The 17,452-nt window shown below is 38.8% G+C and overlaps 1 protein-coding gene across 1 annotated transcript in view; it reads right to left on the bottom strand.

Annotated features, from left to right (window-relative positions):
* Window positions 1-17,452, bottom strand: part of UMPS (uridine monophosphate synthetase) — a 49,111-nt gene that overhangs the window by 16,149 nt on the left and 15,510 nt on the right. Inside the window, exons 2-5 of the mRNA XM_024756498.1 lie at window positions 14,303-14,456; window positions 11,529-12,200; window positions 5,826-6,001; window positions 4,147-4,261 (exon numbers count right to left, since the gene is read on the bottom strand). Coding sequence (XP_024612266.1) covers window positions 4,147-4,261; window positions 5,826-6,001; window positions 11,529-12,200; window positions 14,303-14,456 — 1,117 coding nt within the window. The remainder of the gene's footprint in view (window positions 1-4,146; window positions 4,262-5,825; window positions 6,002-11,528; window positions 12,201-14,302; window positions 14,457-17,452) is intronic.

The following is a 17,452-nucleotide window of genomic DNA, read 5'->3' as shown; positions in this document are numbered from 1 at the left end:
CATGCTACTAAAAAACCAATGGGTCAATGATGAAATCAAAGAGGAAATTTAAAAAATATCTTGAGACAGATGACAATGAAAACACAACTGTACATTATCTGTGGGATGCCACAAAAGCAGCTGTTAGAGGGAACTTCATAGCGATACAAGCCTTCCTCAAAAAACTAGAAAAATCTCAAGCAACCTAATCTACCACCTAAAAGAATTAGAAAAAGAACAAACAAAACCTAAAGTCAGCAAAAGGAAGGAAATAATAAACATCAGAGACAAAAAAATGTAAAATAAAGGTTAAAAAAAACCAGATAAAATCAATAAAATCAAGAGCTTGTTCTTTGACAGTGTAAACAAAATTGATAAACCTTTGGCCAGGCTCATCAAGAAGAAAAGAGAGAGAACCTAAATAAACAAAATAAGAAAAAAGGAGAAATAAACAATACTGCAGAAATACAAAACAAAACACTGTAAGAGAATATTATGAACAAGTACATGCCAACAAATTTGCCAACCTAGAAGAAATGGACAAGTTTTTCTAGAAACATACAGCCCACCAAAACTGAATCAAGAAGAAATAAATAATCTGAACAGACCAATCACTAGAAGTGAAATAGAATCTATAAAAAAAACAAAACCAAAAAACTCCTTACAAACAAAAGTTCAGGACCAGGTGGCTTCACAGGCAAATTCTACCAAACATATAACGAAGAACTTATACAAACCCTTCTCAAAATCTTCCAAAAGACTGAAAAGGAGGGAACACTCTCAAAGACATTCTATGAAGCCACCATCCCCCTGATACCAAAACCAGACAAATATACCACCAAAAAAAAAATTACAGGCCAATATCTTTGATGAATACAGATGCAAAAAACTACTAGCAAAACCAAATAAAATATTAGCAACCCAAATCCAACAACACATAAAAAAGATCATGCACCACAACCAAGTTGGATTCACCCCAGGATCACAAGTATGGTTCAACAAATGCAAATCAATTAATGTGATTCATCACATTAACAAAGAAAAGACAAAAATCACATGATCATCTAAATAGATACAGAAAAAGCATTTGATAAAATTCAACATCCATTCATGATAAAAACTCTTACCAAGGTGGTAACATAACATAATAAAAGCTATTTATGACAAACCCACAGCCAATATAATACTCAACAGTGAAAAGCTGAAATCCTTCCTGCTAAAATCTGGAACAAGGTTGCCTACTGTCATGACTTCTATTCAACATAGTATTGGAATTCAGACAAGAAAAAGAAACAAAAGGTATCCAAATTGTAAGGGAAGACGTAAAACTGTCATTCTATGCAGATGACATGATACTGTATATAGAAAACCCTAAAGAACTGATAAGTTCAGCAAGGTAGCAGGATACAAGATTAACATACAGAAATGGGTTGCATTTTTTTACACTAAAAACACAATATCAGAAAGGGAATGTAAAAAAACAATACCTTTTAAAATCATACAAAAAAAAAAAAACCTTAGGAATAAAGCTGACCAAGGAGGTGAAAGATTTATATGCTGAGAACTATAAACCATTAATAAAGGAAACTGAAGATGATTTAAAGAAATGGAAAGATATCCCAGGCTCTTGGATTAGAAGAATATCATTAAAATGGCCATACTACCCAAAGCAATCTACAGATTTAATGTGATCCCTATCAAATTACCCATGACATTTTTCACAGAACTAGAACAAGTAATCCTAAAACTTATATGGAACCAAAAAAGACCCAGAATTGCCAAAGCAATCCTGAGGAAAAAGAACAAAGCAGGAGGCATAAACCTCCCAGACTTTGGACAATACTACAAAGCTACAGTAATCAAAACAGTGTGGAACTGGCATGAAAACAGACATGTATCAATGGAACAGAAATAAACCTACATACCTATGGTCAATCTTGACAAAGGAGACGAGAATATACAATGGAGAAAAGACAATCTCTGCAGCAAGTGGTGTTGAGAATGCTGGACAGCCACATGTAAATCAATGAAGTTAGAACATACCCTCACACCATGCACAAAAATAAACTCAATATGGCTTAAAGACTTAAATAAAAGACATGACACCATAAAACTCCTAGAAGAGAACATAGGCAAAACATTCTCTGACATAAACCATACTAATGTTTTCTTAGGTCAGTCCCAAGGCAATAGAATAAAAGCAAAAATAAACAAATGGGACCTAATCAAACTTACAAGCTTTTGCACAGCAAAGGAGACCATAAACAAAACGAAAAGACAAACTACAGAATGGGAGAAAATATTTGCAAACAATGTGACTGATAAGGGCTTGATTTCAGAAAATATACAAACAGCTCATGCAACTCAACAACAATAAAAAAAACCAACCCAATCAAAAAATGGGTGGGAGGGGGCTTCCCTGGTGGGGCAGTGGTTGAGAATCTGCCTGCCAATGCAGGGGACACGGGTTTGAGCCCTGGTCTGGGAAGATCCCACATGCCACGGAGCAACTGGGCCCGTAAGCCACAATTACTGAGCCTGCGCTTCTGGAACCTGTGCTCCGCAATGAGAGGCTGCGATAGTGAGAGGCCCGCACACCGCGATGAAGAGTGGCCCCCGCTTGCCATGGCTGGAGAAGGCCCTCGTGCAGAAACAAAGACCCAACACAGCCATAAATAAATAAATTAATTAATTTTAAAACATGGGCAGGAGACCTAAATAGACATTTCTCCAAAGAAGACATACAGATGGCCAACAAGCACATAAAAAGACGTTCAATATCACTAATTATTAGAGAAATGCAAATCAAACCTACAATGAGGTACCACCTCACACATGTCAGAATAGCCATCATTAAGAAGTCTATAAATAACAAGGCTGGAGAGGGTGTGGACAAAAGGGAACCTAACTACACTGTTGGTGGGAATGTACATTGGGGCAGCCATTATGGAGAACAGTAAGGAGGTTCCTCAGAAAACTAAAAATAGAGTTGCCATATGATCCAGCGGACAAAGCTGGATTTGTCCATATGTGGACAAAGCTATAATTCAAAAAGATACATGCACCCCTGTGTTCACAGAGGCACTGTTCACAATAGCCAAGACATGGAAACACCCTTAATGGCCATCAACAGATGAATGGATAAAGAAGTCACACACACACACACACACACACACACACACACACACACACACACGAATACTACTCAGCCATAAAAAAAAACAAAATGCCATCTGCAGCACCATGGATAGGCCTAGGCATTATCATACTATGTGTAGTAAGTCAGAAAAAGAACGACAAATACCCTGTGATACCACTTATATGTGGAATCTAAAATATGACACAAATGAACATATCCATGAAACAGAAACAGACTCACTGACACAGAGAACAGACTTGTGGTTGCCAAGTGGGAGGTGGGGTGGGAGAGGGATGGAGCGGGAGTTTGGGGTTAGCAGATGCAATCTATTATATGTAGAGTGGATAAACAACAAGGGCCTACTGTATATCACAGGGAACTATATTTAGTATTCTGTGATAAACCATAATGGAAAAGAATACTTAAAAAATGTATATATATGTATAACTTAATCACTTTTCTACACAGCAGAAATGAACACATTGTAAATCAACTATATTTCAATTACTATATTACTTTTTTAAAAGTAAAAAAACAAAACAACTTTGAACCCCAAAAGGACATTTAATAACCTAGATTACTCCTTCACTGACTAGAGACTATCATTGAGAAAGTTTGCTCTTTTTCTTTTAGCCACTGCAACTGCATTTCTCAGACTGCTAAAAGTGTTAACGTGTTCAAGGTAAGTTTGGATGACATGACAGAACCATGTATCTCCACACTGAAGAGCCACAATAAACATTAGCACATCAAAGGCTCTGCAAAGTCCTAAACAAATGTCTGGTTTTGTTTAACCTAGAGCATTCCTCCTTGAGCACAGAACACCTTTTTTGGCAGCATATTTGGAACATCAGTTGGGAACAATTAAAATTATCAGTTTCTGGGCATTTTTCAACAAAAAGTAGCTTTCTAGATTTTCATCCTAAAATTAGACTGCAAGCTATTTTGCATATCTAAGTTTTATTTTGTCCTTGCTGACTTGGGTAAAGAAGCATTTTGGAAAAACCATTACCAATGAATAGACTTACCTCCTGCTTCTAACTGAACTCCTGGAGTCAAGTGAAGAAATTCTGGTTTCATGCTTACTCGGGAGCCAGAAATAAAACCAACCACAAATTCAGAATGCTCTTCAGCCATTCTCACCTAAATGGAATGTAATAAAAGATTACAAGAAAGCACTTAACCACACAGAATGTAAGAAACTTTATTTCATAGATGCATTTCCTCATTTCATATTAAACTAATTACATCTAAAACGGGCAATCTTAAATATGAATCTACACACTTGCTCCATTAAGACCACCCTGAAATAACACCTTCTGTCCCCTTCTCCTATAACCAAACACTGAAAACACTAAAAATCTTATATTATGTGCATCTAAACTCTAGATGCTGCATCGTTACTTATTTGTAATAATGCTTGGGGACCTACCTACTTCCAAAAAGGATATTAAGTAGTACTCTAGAATACATTTATAATGGTATAAAACCACACTGACTTACTGCCTATCTACATAGATATTCAAGGACAGCCACCACATAAAAAACCACTATGTTGTTAAGAGCTAGCTAAAGAAATCTTACCTCTACAGTTTTCCCTCTTCTTTAACATTTGCCAATAACTTGTCTCCACAATTTCTCTACCATTACCTCACATTCATAGAAGCCTCCCTAGAAGGTCTGCCTGACTTTCTAATTTGGCTCTTCCCTGAGGCCCAGACTGTTCCATTCTTGCCACTAAGTACTACCACCAACCAAAAATCAATGTACTGTCCTTGAGCCAGATCCAGAATGCCAAATATTAGCACTGACTCATGGACCCTTTGCTATGAGAGTTGGGAAATCATAGACATTTATGGTCAATTCAGGGGTGCTGTTAAAACCTGGCCCTAGGGCCATATGAATTCTTCACAGTTCCACAGGCTTTGAAATATGAAACATAAATTCCCATGTAAAAATTAAAATTTTATTTAAAATTCCTGTTACTTTAAAAAGTAATAGTCTTTAAAATATCTGCAAAGATAATCCATCCATCTTTCTAGGTGATTATCCAACTATGAACCTTGCCCAGAGGAGACTGTAAAGAGGAGCTTTATAACTAGATGATTATCCATCTCTCATTTTTTCTGGCATGCAGGGGGTTGGAGCTGGGCACTAACATGTATGGTGTTATAAGGATTTTTAATAATGGGGAGCTACTAAAGGAAACAATGTGTCTGGACTCTAGTTAAGAGCTCTCCCATACAATGCCAATCAATATCAAAGACTGAAAAGGTAAGCTGCTTCATGTGGGCTGCTGTCATGAGAATATGCATGTGTGTGTGACTCGGGAGATTCCAAGAAACTGCGTATCTGGGAAAAAGCTATTCAATTTCAATTCATGGTGAAAGGGAAAAAACTCCTCTATCTTAAAGACCAGGTAAATACAGACATATGTTTATTTGACCCAATATCCGTGTTTCAATGTTCCTCTCTTAGAGTACAGTTCAAATTTCTTTGGTGTACACTACAAGATATAAAATGCTATTAACCATCAGGATATTCTAGCCAACTAGTATTAATATACTGTCACACAAACAGCAGGTGATTTTTTTGTTTTTGACAGCAATTCCATAGACCCCAAATTAAGGTATTTTCTTCCCCTGTAACATCTAGTGTCACAGCCCTGGCCTTCTATTTGCCCCAATCTCTCTCCTCTGTCACTTACCGCTGCTTCAGTATAGCTCCCAGTGGCCAAGGAGCCAGCAGAGCTCATTTCTGCAATGAGTAAGCACGCCCGGTGCAGGGGCAGGCCTACTTCTCCCAGGCCTTTCACAACTCCTGAGCCTGGAACCACATGAGCGTTTACTAGATCTGCCCAAGAAGCTATTTTAAAGACACCACCTATGAAAAGGGGAAAAAAGATATCTGTCAATTTCCAAACAAAATCCCTTAACTTTTACCCAACCAACCAACTACAATATGGAAATAATCTCCTAGTAGTAACATGTCAATGTAATAGCGAAACACTTCAAGAATTTTAGTGATTATCAATGGACCTACTTGTGAAAAATGTATCTGTCCACCTGGTTAGCTGGTTGAGAAATCACAAGGAGAAAAATATCTTATAAGTTCTACACTTAGTTTACTAGCAAAACTGATAAGACTTTTTCCTTGCAGGCTGATGCTTGTGACTACCAATAAGATTTATGCAACTGGAAAGGGTCCAGTGAAGACAGGTTGTTTGTTAAGTGGAAGACATCAACTGAAATTCCTCTAAAGATGACAAATTTTCGTTCTGTAGGGATCTCTCAGAAACTTTACCATCTCTCAAATCTACTTGTTCCTTAGATCTCTTTAGCTCTTCAAATTTCAATAGACAATTGTATTCATTTTAAAAGCAGACAACAGTAACCCAAGTAGATTTTTGAAAAAAAAACTATATGTAAACCTATAGAAGTTTGTATAACTCTTTCAACAGTCAATCTTGTTTTTAGAAGTATTTATTTATTGATTTGGCTGTGCCGGGTCTTACTTGCGGCATGCGGGCTCTTAGTTGCAGCATGCGGGATCTAGTTCCCTGACCAGGGACTGAACCTGGGCCCCATGCATTGGGAGCGCAGTCTTAACCACTGGACCACCAGGGAAGTCCCAACAGTCAATATCTTTAGCACATGAAGAAAGTCATTACAGACAAATCTCTCCTAAAGAAACAGCTTAAGAATATATATGTATTACTTTAAGAAAAATTGTTATCTCAAAAGATGCTTATAACTGTTAAATAACATAAAATGTCTGTTGTAAGGGTAAGTGAAAAAAGAGATATACCCAATATAACAGAAAGTTGCATAGAAGAATGGGTAAAGAATTAAGCACTTTTTAAACTAATGTATGCTCTTACCTTGAGCTCCTATTTAACAAAATTTTTTAAAAAGGATGCATATCAACAGATCTTTTTCTGCTAAAAATAAATCTTACTTTATACTACCTTTTCCTTGTCTCCTATATCTGCAATTTTCATTCTTTGAATATTCAGAACTCATTGTGTTCTGCAGGGCCAACATCTGTCATTTTTGCCTGCCTAGAACCCATGTCCCTTTCTTCTGGCATAAGCACAGCCATTTTCTTTAGGGAAATAACCCCTAACTATACCTTGGGGTTCAAGAAGTTTACATAAATAGCCTCACAATGATCAAGGGATCAACCCTAGAAGACAAAGACATAACAACCATAAATATTTACGTACCCAACACAGGAGCACCTCAATACATAAGGCAAATGCTCACAGCCGTGAAAGGGGAAATCGACAGTAACACAATAATAGTGGTGGAATTTAACACCCCACTTACACCAATGGACAGATCATCCAGACAGAAAACTAATAAGGAAACAAAAGCCTTAAATGACACGTTAGACCAGATACACTTAATCGATATTTACAGGACATTCCATCCGAAAGCAGCAGAATATACTTTCTTCTCAAGCGCACACGGAACATTCTCCAGCATAGATCACATCTTGGGTCACAAATCAGTAGATTTAAGAAACTGAAATCGTATCAAGCAACTTTCCAACCACAACACTACGAGATTAGAAAGCAATTACAGGAAACAAACTGTACAACACAAACACATGGAGGCTAAGCAATATGCTACTAAATAACCAAGAGATCACTGAAGAAATCAAAAAATACCTAGAAACAAATGACAAAGAAAACACGACAACCCAAAACCTATGGGATGCAACAAAAGCAGTTCTAAAAGGGAAGTTTACAGCAATACAATCCTACCTCAAGAAACAAGAAATATCTCAAATAAACAACCTAACCTTATACATAAAGCAACTAGAGAAAGAAGAACAAAAACCCTGCAAAGTTAGTAGAAGGAAAGAAATCATAAAGATCAGAGCAGAAATAAATAGAAACAAAGAAAACAATAGCAGAGATCAATAAAACTAAAAGCTGGTACTTTGAGAAGATAAACAAAATTGATAAACCTTTAGCCAGACTCATCAAGAAATAAAGAAAGAAGACTCAATAAAATTAGAAATGAAAAAGAAGTTATAACTGACACTGCAGAAATACAAAGGATCATAAGAGACTACTACAAGCAGCTATATGGCAATAAAATGGACAACCTGGAATGGACAAATTCTTAGAAAAGTACAACCTTCCAAGACTGAACCAGGAAGGAAGAAATAGAAAATTCAGAAATACAAAGGATCATAAGAGACTACTACAAGCAGCTATATGGCAATAAAATGGACAACCTGGAATGGACAAATTCTTAGAAAAGTACAACCTTCCAAGACTGAACCAGGAAGAAATAGAAAATACGAACATACCAATCACAAGTAATGAAATTGAAACTGTGAATAAAAATCTTCCAACAAACGAAAGTCCAGGACCAGATGGCTTCACAAGCGAATTCTAGCAAACATTTAGAGAAGAGCTACCACCGATCCTTCTCAAATTCTTCCAAAAAACTGCAGAGGGAGGAACACTCCCAAACTCACTGCACGAGGCCACCATCACCCTGATACAAAAAACAGACAGTGATATCACAAAAAAAGAAAATCACAGGCCAATATCACTGATGAACATAGACGCAAAAATCCTTAACAAAATACTAGCAAACCGAATCCAACACATTAAAAGGATCATACACCATGATCAAGTGGGATTTATCCCAGGGATGCGAGGATTCTTCAATATATGCAAATCAATCAATGTGATACACCATATTAACAAGTTGAAGAATAAAAGCCACATAATCACCTCAATTGATACAGAAAAAGCTTTCAACAAAATTCAACACCCATTTATGATAAGAACTCTCCAGAAAGTGGGCACAGAGGGAAACTACCTCAACGTAATTAAGGCCATATATGACAAACCCACAGCAACATCATTCTCAATGGTGAAAAACTGAAAGCATTTCCTCTAAGATCAGGAACAAGACAAGGATGTCCACTCTTGCCAGTATTCAACAGTTTTGGAAGTCCTAACTATGGCAATCAGAGAAGAAAAAGAAATAAAAGGAATCCAAATTGGAAAAGAAGAAATAAAACACTCACTCTTTGCAGATGTTTGCAGATGACATGATACTATACATAGAAAATCCTAAAGATGCCACCAGAAAATTACTAGAGCTAATCAATGAATTTAGTAAAGTTGCAGGATACAAAATTAATACACAGAAATCTCTGGCATTCCTATACATGAACAACGAAAGATCAGAAAGAGAAATTAAGGAAACAATCCCATTTACCATTGCAACAAAAAGAATAAAATACCTAGGAATAAACCTAAGGAGTCAAAAGACATATGTGCAAAAAACTAGAAGATACTAATGAAAGAAATCAAAGACAACAAAAACAGATGGAGAGATATACCATGTTCTTGGATTGGAAGAATCAATATTGTGAAAATGACTCTACTACCCAAAGCAATCTACATATTCAATGCAATCCCTATCAAATTACCAATGGCATTTTTCACAGAACTAGAACAGAAAATTTTGCATTTTGTATGGAAACACAAAAGACCCTGAATAGCTAAAGCAATCTTGAGAAAGATTGAGCTGGAGGAATCAGGCTTCCTGACTTCAGACTATAATACAAAGCTACAGTAATCAAGACAGTATGGTACTGGCATCAAAACAGAAATATAGACCAATGGAACAGGATAGAAAGCCCAGAGATAAACACACACCTATGGTTACCTAATCTACGACAAAGGAGGCAAGAATATGCAATGGAGAAATGACAGCCTCTTCAATGCATGGTGCTGGAAAAACTTGACAGCTACATTTTAAAGAAATGAAATTAGAACACTCCCTAACACCATACAGAAAAATAAACTCAAAATGGATTAAAGACCTGAATGTAAGGCCAGACACTATAAAACTCTAAGAGGAAAACACAGGCAGAACACTCTGACATATATCGCAGCAAGATCTTTTGTGACTTCCCTCCTAAAGTAATGAAAATAAAAACAAAAATAAATGGGACCTAATTAAACTCCAAAGTTTTTGCACAGCAAAGGAAACCATAAACAAAACAAAAAGACAACCCACAGAATGGGAGAAAATGTTTGCAAATGAAGTAACTGACAAAGGATTAATCTCCAAAATATACAAACAGCTCATGCAGCTCAGTATCAAAAAACAAAGAACCCAATCAAAACATGGGCAGAAGACCTTAATAGACATTTCTCCAAAGAAGATATACAGATGGCCAACAAACACAGGAGAAGATGCTCAACATCACTAATTATTAGAGAAATGCAAATCAAAAGTACAATGAGGTATCACCTCACATGGGTCAGAATGGCCACCACTGAAATATCTACAAACAACAAATGCTGGAGAGGGTGTGGAGGAAAGGGAACCCTCTTGCACTGTTGGTAGGAATGTAAATTAATACAGCCACTATGGAGAACAGTATGGAGGTTCCTTAAAAAACGAAAACTAGAACTACCATGTGACCCACAATCCAACTACTGGGCATATACCCAGAGAAAACCATAATTCAAAAAGATACATGCACCCCAGTGTTCACTGCAGCACTATTTACAATAGCCAGGATATGGAAGCAACCTAAATGTCCATCAACAGCGGAATGGATAAAGAAGATGTGGTACATATATACAGTGGAATATTACTCATCCATAAAAAGGAATGAAATTGGGTCATTTGTAGAGACGTGGATAGACCTAGAGACTGTCATGTAAGTCAGAAAGAGAAAAACAAATATTGTATATTAAGGTATATATGTGGAATCTAGAAAAATGGTATAGATGATCTTATATGCAAAGCAGAAATAGAGACAGATGTAGAGAACAAACGTATGGACACCAAGTTGCGGGGGGGGGTGAACTGGGAGATGGGGATTGACATATATATACTATTGATACTATGATAGATAAGTAATGTTATCTATCATATTTATAACTAATATAACTACTGTTTAGCTCAGCGAACTCTACTCAATGCTCTGTGGTGACCTAAATGAGAAGGAAATCCAAAAAAGAGGGGATATATGTATACGTATAGCTGATTCACTTTGCTGTACAATAGAAACTAACACAACATTGTAAAGCAACTATACTGCAATAAAAATTTTTTAAAAATAGCCTCACATCACCAGGAGCAGGGTATATTACCCAGGTGAGCTAATAAAGGTATTCTATACCCCAGGTCTGAGCGACTGGTTTGAGGAGTGTGCCTACCTGAGAAAGAAGTCAAGAGAGAAGAAAGCAGAGCTGAAACTTGGAGAGAAAGCAAGGCCAAAAGACATCACTTGAGCTCCTAGAGCCAACCATGGCTTTTCTACAGCTGGACTTTGTCATGTCAGCCAATACATTTCCTTCTGTTCTTCAGCCAGTTTAAGCTGGATTTGTGATTCTTGTTGGTTCCTGAATAATACTTACCTTCATACTGCTTTTTTACTGTGTTTCCTATATCTGCAAATTTCCGGTCTTCAAATATTAGAAACTCATGGCGCTTTGCCAGAATGGTTAACTCCTTCATCACATCCAGAGTAAAATCATTCAAAATATCTACATGAGTCTTGAGCATGCAGATTCTGGGTCCTAAAGCATCTGCTAGCTGCAACAGCTCTCTGGACTCTGAAATATCAGCAGACAGGCACAGATTGGTCTCCTTCTTTTGCATAAGCCTGAGAAGCTTTGATGCAACTGGGTGGATCCCGGGCAGCTCTGCACGTGCACCAAAGCTTAGTTCTTTGGGTCCTTTCTTTACAGAAGGGAGAGAACCACTATGATTAGCTGCCACAAAAACATTCTCCTGAATAAATCTCTTCACTCTCTCGACCATCTCAGCATCAATTTTTTTCTGTTGCTCAAGAATCTCCAGCATTTTGGACAATGTACACACTGAGTGGAGATGAATCCCATGTGCCTGCAACTTGTCCTTTCCTCCTTGCTCTCTGTCCAGCAGCACTATGGCATCAGTGACCTTCAAGCCCTCCTTCTGAAGAACCTCAACAGTTTCCAAAACACTAGATCCACTGGTGACAACATCTTCAATGATCAAACAGGTTTCTCCTCGATTAATAGCCCCTTCTACAAGACGCTTAGTACCTAGAAAAGAAAAAATTACGTTGACTCTGTTTTAAAGTTATATATTTCAGCCAACTCAAGATGTATCTTGCAGTATAAATTTGGCATGTATTTATGAAGAGGGGGATAATCGAAATTATATTTTCTGATAATCTACTTTGGAACTACTTTAGTTTTAAAATTCCTAATGAATCTTCAATGTGCCACAATTACTGTTTTGTTCAGTGCCTATGTATTTCAAAATTGTCAAAGTTACATATACAGAACATTTTTAGTAAAACTAGCAAATTATTTAACGGTATAAAACATCATTTAATGTGTTTATGATCAAAATTTCAAATACAGGGCTTCCCTGGTGGCGCAGTGGTTGAGAGTCCGCCTGCCGATGCAGGGGACACGGGTTCGTGCCCCCATCCGGGAGGATCCCACATGCCGCGGAGCGGCTGGGCCCGTGAGCCATGGCCGCTGAGCCTGCGCGTCCGGAGCCTGTGCTCCGCAGCGGGAGAGGCCGCAACAGTGAGAGGCCCGCGTACCGCAAAAAAAAAAAAAAAAAAAATTTCAAATACAGGTTTTATTAAGGCAAGATCACCTAGGTCAATGAAAGTTATGAAACAAAGAATAGCCCAATATCATCAATGAAATCATTCCTTTTTCCATTAACAATTTCTTTATTCAAGATCAGCCAAACAACTGGCCTTCTGAGCACATAAATGCAGGAGGGAAAATATTCGACAACCACTGAGGTCAATCACCACAGCGTTATCAGCTATGTAATGTAATGTGACTAAACACACTTCCCCACTCCAACCCCTACTGCAGACTATTTTCAGATAATCTACAAACTGTAAATACTCAGGCTGTAGACTACACAGACTCATGGTTTAGAGATTCATTTTTACATTTTCCACTACCAAGTTTATCTTATTTTGAATCAGAATAGATATAGTGGGCATTTTGCCTACGTTCTGAACTTTCCACAGGTACTGTCTTTGCTCTTTCCCCAACTCCTTTCCTTCCCTTGCAGAATTGGCAAGTTTAACTGAATCATCTTACACGAGAACATGAGACTGCGAGTACTTATAGGTATATTTTTAAGTTAATGATCTTATTCTAAGAAATATTTTTGAAGATACATAATAAGGAAATAGAAACAGTAGTCTTATGGCAGTGATTCATAGAGATAAACACTGTGCTGCTAAGTGGCAAAAACATTTGTCTAATTTTTTTATAATGGAGAATTTCAAACAAAACTAGACAAAATAGTATAACAAACCTCCACAAATACAGCACCTCACCACTTAGCAACTCATGGGCAATCTTGCTTCAACTATAACTCCAACATCACCCTCCCCCCATAATTTTTAGACACAAATCCCAGACATCTTATGATTTCATCATAAAATTTTTAGAACACATCTGTAAAAAGGACTCTTTTCAAAAAGAAGTAACAAAAACAGTATCACACCAACATAAAACAACACGAAAAAATCATTAGCACTTAAGATCATCAAATATGAAGTCAGTTCCAATACTTTTAGATTGATTTAGTTTTAATGCAGCCCACATTTAAAACACCCACCTGATAACCTACCGCCATGAACCCATAAAAACATCTTCATTTAGAATTTCATGTGGCATTTACTTTTTTTTTGGCCACCTGGACAGCTTGTGGGATCTTATTTCCCCAACCAGGGATCAAACCTGGGCCCCCTGCAGTGGAAGTGCAGAGTCCTAACCACTGGACTGCCAGGGAATTCCCTCACATTGCTTTAACAGATTAATTTTATTCATGCAATTTAAATATAAATACATTGGGAAAGTAAGTGCTCTTAGAACATTCTTCTGATGAGGGAAGCGCTGGTAAAAATGTTGGGTTTCATAAATTTGGTGCACAAAAAAAGCACTTTTTTTCATTGCCTAATTAATACAAAGCATTTCACCCCTAGACGCTAAAGGAAAGGGAGGTGATTTATAACAACAGTTAACAAATTCCACAGGCCATAACAACTTAAAGGCCCTATGAAGAATATTCAAGGTGACTATGAACATCAGTGCCTAGAAGAACAAATTCTAAAAGTATCAGGCTACATATCAACTTAAAGCTTATACTATTTTTACTTTACCATAATCCTTTGTTTCCTTCCTTCTAATAAGCATTGGAATTTGGTTGGTTGAACAGATAACCGTGGCCAATGGTAAAGCTGTATAAGGTACTCCACACACAGTATCAAAATTGATCCCTGCATTTTGGGCAGTTTGGAATAAAATTTCTGCAACCTGTAAAAAAAACAACACATAACCCAATTATTATTATTACTATTTTAAGTGGTGTATAAATCATGTAACAACATAAAGACAGTAACAACCCAGCAAGGGAGAGTCTTAAACCTGATCAGAAAAATATAAATGCCTTTTTGTTAAGTTGTCCTCTCCACAAATCCCAGTTTACAAATATAAATATAAAAACAGAAGAATTAACCTACTTAGCTAGACTCAGGGCTGCTCCAAGGGCAACATGGAATGTGTTAGGAAAGGCTATGATGTTCATCCTGAAGACTGAGGATGACCCCTAGGCGTCACAGTTTTCCTTAGTAATTCATTATGCTTGTCATGTCTAAACCTATCACCTGCTAGTTTTATTTTCCCAACAGAAGTCTTCAATTAAGAAGTTTCACAAGAGAAATTAAGAAAACAATTGCATTAAAAAGAATAAAACAGGGACTTCCCTGGCAGTCCAGTGGTTAAGACACCGTGCTTCCACTGCAGGGGGCACGGGTTCAATCCCTGGTCAGAGAACTAGGACCCCACATGCCGCACAGCACAGCCAAAAAAAAAAAAAGAATAAAACGCAAATAAATTTAACCAAGGAAGTGAAAGACCTTTAACCAAGGAAGTGAAAGGCCTGTACACTAAAAACATAAGACATTGATTTTAAAAACAAACAAACTGAAGATGACATAAGTAAATGGAAAAATATTCCATGCTCATGGATCAGAAAAATTAAACTGTTAAAATGTCCATACTAGGGCTTCCCTGGTGGCGCAGTGGTTGAGAGTCCACCTGCCGATGCAGGGGACACGGGTTTGTGCCCCGGTCTGGGAAGATCCCACATGCCGCGGAGCGGCTCGGCCCATGAGCCATGGCCGCTGAGCCTGCGCGTCCGGAGCCTGTGCTCCGCAACGGCAGAGGCCACAACAGTGAGAGGCCTGTGTACCGCAAAAAAAAAAAGTCCATACTAAGAGCAATATACAGATTCAATGAAGTTTCTAAAAAATTACAATGGCACTTTTCACAGAAATGGAACAAACAATCCTAAAATTTGTATGGAACCACAAAAGACCCTGGATAGCCAAAACAATCTTGAGAAAGAAAAACAAATATGGAGGTATCATATTCCCTGATTTCAAACTATATTACAAAGTAATAGTAGTCAAAACACTATGGTATTGGCATAAATACAGACACACAGGTCAACAGAACAGAATAGAGAGCCCAGAAGTAAACCTACACATATATGTTCAATTAATTTACATCAAAGGAGCTAACAATACACAAAGGGAAAAGGACAGTCTCTTCAACAAAATGGTTTTGGGAACACTAGACTACATCTTACACCATACACAAAAATTAACTCAAAATGGATTAATGACTTGAATGTAAGACCTGAAAACATAAACCTCCTTGAAGAAAACAGGTGGTAAGTTCCTTGATAATGGTCTTAACAATGATGTTTTAGACTTGACACCAAAAGCAAAGAAATAAAACCAAAAATAAACAAGTGGGAAGGTGGTTCTAGATGGTGGAGTAAGAAGATCCTGAACTCACCTCCTCTCATGGACACAACAAATCTACAACTACATTAAGAACAATTCCCTCCAAAAGGAACCTGAGAGCTAGGTGAACAGCTACTCCACAACAAAGGATAAAAGGGCACATGGAGACGGGCAGGAGAGTTAGAGACACAGTCTCGCCAAAAACTCCATCACTACTTCAGCAACCCATAACCAGGAGGGATCTCACAAATATGGAACTTCTCCCTGATGCTCTGCATCAGTCACCCCAACCCCTGGGACCTACACCAGAGAGATGAGCACTCAAAACACCTGGCTTTGAAGACCAACAGGGCTTGGATCCAGGAAAACCATATGGATGTAGGGAATAGAGATCTGCTCTTAAATGGCTTGTGTGCAGACTCACTCACCCTGGGACCCAACACAAAAACTGTAGCCTGGGGAAGAGTAAGATGCGGAGATCACCTTCCTCCCCACAGATACACCAGAAATACATCTACACGTGGAACAACTCCTACAGAGCACCTACTGAATGCTGGCAGAAGACCTCAGACCTCCCAAAAGGCAAGAAACCCCCCACATACCTGGTTAGGGCAAAAGAAAAAAATAAACAGAGACTAAAGGAGAGGGACGGGTCCTGCACCAGCGGGAGGGAGCTGTGAAGGAGGAAAAGTGTCCACACACTAGGAAGCCCCTTCGCGGGCGGAGACTGCGGGTGGCGGAGTTGGGGAGCTTCGGAGCCGCGGAGGAGAGCACAGCAACAGGGGTACGGAGGGCAAAGCGGTGAGATTCCAGCTCAGAGGATCAGGGCTGACCGGCACTCACCAGGCCGAAAGGCTTGTCTGCTCACCCGCCGGGGCGGGCAGGGCTGGAAGCTGAGGCTCAGGCTTCGGTCGGAGCACAGGGAGAGGACTGGGGTTGGCAGCGTAAACACAGCCTGAAGGGGTTAGTGCACCGCGGCTAGCCGGGAGGGAGTCCGGGGAAAAGTCTGGACCTGCCGAAGAGGCAAGAGATTTTTTCTTCCCTCTTTGTTTCCTGGCGCACGAGGAGAGGGGATTGGGAGCACTGCTTAGGGGAGCTCCAGAGATGGGCGCGAGCCGCGGCTAAAAGTGCGGACCCCAGAGACGGACATGGGACACTAGGGCCGCTGCTGCCGCCACCAAGAGGCCTGTGTGCGAACACAGGTCACTATCCACACCCCCCTTCCGGGGAGCCTGTGCAGCCCGCCACTGCCAGGGTCCCGGGATCCAGGGACAACTACCCCGGGAGAACGCACGGCGCGCCTCAGGCCCGTTTCTACAACAACTGCTAAAGGAACTTCTCTAGGCAAGGAACACGAAGGAAAAGACCTACCATAATGAACCCAAAACAATTAAGAAAATGGGAATGGGGACATACATATCGATAATTACCTTAAATGTAAATGGACTAAATGCGCCCACCAAAAGACACAGATTGGCTGAATGGATACAAAAACAAGAC

The sequence above is a fragment of the Neophocaena asiaeorientalis genome, unplaced genomic scaffold (assembly GCF_003031525.2).
Source record: "Neophocaena asiaeorientalis asiaeorientalis breed wild unplaced genomic scaffold, Neophocaena_asiaeorientalis_V1.1 scaffold22, whole genome shotgun sequence".
Taxonomy (NCBI): domain Eukaryota; kingdom Metazoa; phylum Chordata; class Mammalia; order Artiodactyla; family Phocoenidae; genus Neophocaena; species Neophocaena asiaeorientalis.
The sequence above is the reverse complement of the archived record's forward strand: the minus strand, read 5'-3'. Positions and strand labels throughout refer to the sequence as shown.